The 4817-nt window shown below is 46.1% G+C and overlaps 1 protein-coding gene across 1 annotated transcript; it reads left to right on the top strand.

The window, feature by feature from the left end:
- The first annotated feature begins 843 nt into the window (after window positions 1–843).
- Window positions 844–4347, top strand: LOC127032348 (killer cell lectin-like receptor subfamily F member 1). The gene is made up of 4 exons (XM_050919564.1): window positions 844–920; window positions 1621–1778; window positions 2932–3044; window positions 3986–4347. The coding sequence occupies exons 2-4, from the start codon at window positions 1650–1652 to the stop codon at window positions 4107–4109; spliced, it is 366 nt and encodes a 121-aa protein (XP_050775521.1). The 5' UTR covers window positions 844–920; window positions 1621–1649; the 3' UTR covers window positions 4110–4347.
- The last annotated feature ends 470 nt before the right edge of the window (window positions 4348–4817 follow it).

The following is a 4817-nucleotide window of genomic DNA, read 5'->3' as shown; positions in this document are numbered from 1 at the left end:
GAAAAAAAACTTTTGTAGTGATAATCAAGATGGCCTATTTCAAACAGTTGACAAGAAGGTGTGAGTAACAGTAGGGGGAAAATTAGATGAAAATTAGTATGGGGAAATAGTTTTTAGTTAGTGTAATGACTCATCCACTCCCAGTCTAATTTCCCCCCTATTATTACTCACACAAAACAATAAAGTTAAAACAATTTTTTTTTACCGTATTGAAACATTTTGAAACAAAATGAGAATGTCAAAACAATTCCTTTAGATTTTTTTCCTCATCAAAAATTTCATGGAAACAGATAAATTCCTGCAAAATGTTTCAATTTTGATGAAACTGCATTTTCCCACAGAAAACTGTTCCGTCAGGTTTTTCAGACCCGTTCTACTGATAACATAAAGCAAAGATGCTGATGCCAAAGAAAGAAACGAAAGAGGCAGAGGCAAACTGAGCCCAGGGAAAATCATTCAAAATAAAAGAACTACAGGGCCAGCTGGAAATAGACAAAAGCAGGAGAGAGAAATGTGAAAGCGCTAAGAGATTACTACATGTAATAGGAAAAGGGGGAAGTAAACACTGATATGTACCTGTTTCACCTTTGTATTTAAATAGGAACAGAATATAATTTGCCTCTGGATTTTTAACAGTTCAGTTTTTTCTCCAAAGTGACTGACTGGGATCCATATTATTCAGTGCTTTATTACACACACATGCACGGCAGTTCTCTAACCTCTATTCACACGGATGCTGTGTGGGGAAGTTTTCCAGTGCGGCTCTCATGAAGGCCAGACAGGAACACCCTCAAACTCCCCTGCGGACAGAGATTCCGGGCAGAGAGGATTGAACAGCGCAGAAGGCAGCAGCAGCCCAGAGGACGTCCTCACTCATCTGAGACAGAATCTGTGCGAGCTGCAAACACACAGCAGCGCAGGTAACCGCAGCTCCTTCCATGCCTGAGCTGTCCACCTGTCTAGTGCATCTGTCAGAGCTCCTCCTAGAACAGTCCCTTCCTGCTACTAGGCCCACATGTGCCACCACCCGCCCATCCTCCAGAGCTTCTCTGCACTGGGTACCACACATGAGTGCTGTTCACAAGCATTTTCAGATGGGACTGTGGGGAGCAGCAGTGACACCTCATGGCCAGTTAGGGTAGCTCTCGGTATATACAGTACCACGGGGAGTGGGGGGGGATCACAGGAGAGTGGGAGGGGAAGAGATGGGCTAGAACAGAGTGAGAAAGAAGGCAGAGGCTGTGCTGGGACATGGCATGAAGGGAAATCAGGTCTCAACCCATCATGCCACACACCCAGTGAGCGACAGTCCCTGCCTCAGCTGAGATCAGGGCCCCATTGCGTCAGGCGCTGCACAGACACACAGCGAGAGAGTTCCCGCCCCAAAGAACTTACAAGACAGATGAACAAAGTAGTACTATCCTTATATGACAGATGTGGAAACTGAGGCACAGCAGGTTGCCATGACTTTTTCCCAGGTCACACAGTAGCGTGTGTGGCAGAGCTGGGAACTGAAGCCAGATCACCTGACTTGCAGTCAAGTGCCTGAACCCGCTGCATGGAAAGTGTTGAACCATGACTTGTCTTTGGCCCCATTAATGCCGGGTCCCTTTGCTCCAGGTGGAGGCTCTGAGTGCAAACTCTGTCCCATGGACTGGCTGTCACACAGAGGAAAGTGCTACTGGTTCTCTAAAGGGAATAAGGACTGGAATGGGAGCCGTGATGACTGTCCAAGGAAGAGGTCTCACATCCCGGTGATCCAGGACCAGGATGAGATGGTAATGTGAAAAATAAAGTGTGCAACCTACGCCTAAAACTTAGGTCAACCTAGCTATGTTCCTCAGGCGTGTGAAAAATGCCTCGTTTTGAATCTGTGTTGAAAAATTGTCAGTGACTGAGAATCTACGACGACCCTTGGTAAATTGTTCCAATGGTTAATTACCCTCACTCTTAAAAATTTACACTTTATTTCCAGTATGAGTTTGTCTAGCTTCAACTTCCAGCCATTGGATCATGTTCTACCTTTGTCTGCTAGATTGAAGAACCCATTATTAAATATCTGTTTCTCATGCAGGTTCTTACAGACTATGATTACGTCATCCCTTAACCTTCTCTTTGCTAAGCTAACTAGATTGATCTCCATGAGTCTATCACTCTAAGGCAGGTTTTCTAATCCTTTAAACATTCTCATGGCTCTTCTCTGACCCCTCTGCAATGTAGCAAGATCCTTCCTGAACTGTGGGCACTAGAACTGGGCACAGGATTCCAGCAGTGGTCACACCAGGGCCAAACTGAGATGTAAAATAACCTCTCTGCTCCATTCAATATTCCCCTGTTTAAGCATCCCAGGATCACATTAGCTCTTTTGGTCACAGCGTTCCACTAGGAACTCATGTTCAGCTGATTATCCACCATGACCCCTAAATCTTTTTCAGCGTCACGGCTTCCCAGGGTAGAGGCCCCATCCTGCATTCTTTGTTCTTAGCTATATACATTTAGCCATATTAAAAACACATATTGTTGGCTTGTGCCCTTCCAGCTCCCTCTGTATCCCTAACCTGTCCTCTTCGTTATTTACTGCACCCCCAATTGTTGTGTCCGCTGTAAACTTTATCAATGATGATTTTATTTTTTCTTCCAGGTCCTTGGTAAAAATGTTCAATAGGTTAAGGCCAAGAACCAGTCCCTGTGGGACGCCATTGAAAACACATCCGCTCAGTGACGATTCCCTGTTTGCAATTAAATTTTGAGACCTAGCAGTTAGCGTCCTAACAAGTGTTATATTCCAGTTCTATAGGGAAAAACAATTCCCTTGCTTGTTTTGGGTTCAACTGAAAGCATCTTTGGAGACTGTGGATTAAGTTCTCTTGTGTCCTTTGGAACGATTGCTTTTCCCCCAGGCTAAATTCACACTCCTGCTATTCTCCACAGGAGTTCATACAGAACGTCACACAAGGGAAATATCCCGTTTGGATTGGGCTTAATGTTACATCCCCAGAGGAGAAATGGACCTGGGTGGATGGCTCCATCTTAAACCAAAATCTGTGAGTGTTTCTTGCTGTTAAATATTTCATGTGTCTAGAGAAAAGCTTATAATTAAGTAACTGTGGATGTTTGCAGAGTCGGAGAGAAAGGCTGGCCTTGAACTGGGGCTCAGGCAATCTGTATTTACTAACAGACTCCCTGTGTGACCTCGGCCAAGTCACTTAAACTCTCTTAGGCCTCCACTCCCCAGCTGTCATAAGGAATAATTATTCTTTGGGTGTTTTGTGTATTTAGATTGCAGGCTTCTGGAGAAAAAACTGCCTCCTGCTAAGTGTATAGATAAAACGCCCAGCACAATGGAGTCCTGATACTGGTTGGGGCCTCTAAGCATTACTAGAACGCACATAATACAGAGAGCTGGGGGAAAAAATTCCCAACGGAACAACTTTCCCTCTAGGAACATCTACGCTACAGCGCAGCAGGTGTGACGCTGCAGCACCAAACTGTAGACCCTTCCTACACATCGACCGAAGGGGTTTTTCTGTTGTTGTAGGTAGTTCACCTCTCCAAGAGGCAGTGGCTGGTTCTTCCATCAACCTAGCTACAGCTAGGGGGGAGGTCGACCTTACAACGTACTTACAAGTACTCCTGTTCTTTTTGCGGATACAGACTAACACGGCTGCTACTCTGAAACCTTTCTTCCAACACATGCTTTCTCACTGGTGCCTCTAGGCTAGAGTGGTGAGTTCTGTCCCCAACAGCCACATGGAGACCAGACGTGGTGGTAAATTCAGTCCCCAACAGCCGCATGGAAACCAGATGCAGTGGGAGCTTTGTGACATTTATAGCCTTGCAGGGGAAAACGCAGAGCTAATGGGAAACCTACAGCTGAGCAGGCCATTAGATTTAATACAAAGAGATGCTTCTCTGGACCTTTGTTTGAGAGGTCTAGTCACTAACACAGATTATTTCTCCCCTCCTCACCCCCTTTGTTCCACAGGTTTCCAGTATCTGGTCCAGCTGTGAGAAACAGCTGTGGGGTGATAAAGGGGAATCAGCTGCGTTCGGAAATGTGCAGCGCTGAATTTAAGTGGATTTGTCAGAAAGAAGCCGTTATGATCTAAGCAGTGACGGTAGGGGGGCGGTATCCTTAGAAATAACAGATTCCCAGATAGAAAGGCCATTCCGATTGTCTACTCTGACCTCCTGCATAACAAAGGCCAGCGAATGTCACTCAGTAAAAAGCTGATGGGAGAAAGCCACATGCTCCTCCTAGTTAGGGTGACCAGATGTCCTGATTTTATAGGGACAGTCCCACTATTTGGGGCCTTTTCTTATATAGGCTCCTATTACCCCCCACCCCCTTTCCCGAGTTTTCACACTTGTTATCTGGTCACTCTACTCTTAGTCCTCAGAAAGGTCCAGCTCACCCGTGACAGAGTGGGAATTTTCTGTAAAATTTTTGTATGATACCTGTGTGTGCCTCAGTTTCCCCTGTATGCTGCATCATCACCAGAAAAGGGCTGGTTACTCTCAGGCAGGGGTGCTGATGCTGGTCTTGAGTGTGGGACCCATGTCGTTGGAAGCCCATGAAGACAATGGCAAAGCCAACCCCCAGGACATTTGCTACCAAGCTAGGAATGACCATGGATGGCCCACCTCTCCGCAGGAAGCCAGCTGTGTTTGAGCAGCTGGACAACAAAGGATCCAGAATGGGCCTGGTCTGAGATCTTGACCAAAGAGGCCAGAGTGGGAGCGAGGAGGGGACACACCACCTTGGCTGGGGCTCTGGGTCAACCAGAATGGAAATTGCTGTAACTTTCTTTTCTCTG

Source organism: Gopherus flavomarginatus, chromosome 12 (genome assembly GCF_025201925.1).
Source record: "Gopherus flavomarginatus isolate rGopFla2 chromosome 12, rGopFla2.mat.asm, whole genome shotgun sequence".
In the NCBI taxonomy this organism is placed as follows: domain Eukaryota; kingdom Metazoa; phylum Chordata; order Testudines; family Testudinidae; genus Gopherus; species Gopherus flavomarginatus.
Note: the sequence above shows the minus strand (reverse complement) of the source record. Positions and strands in the feature narration are given on the sequence as shown.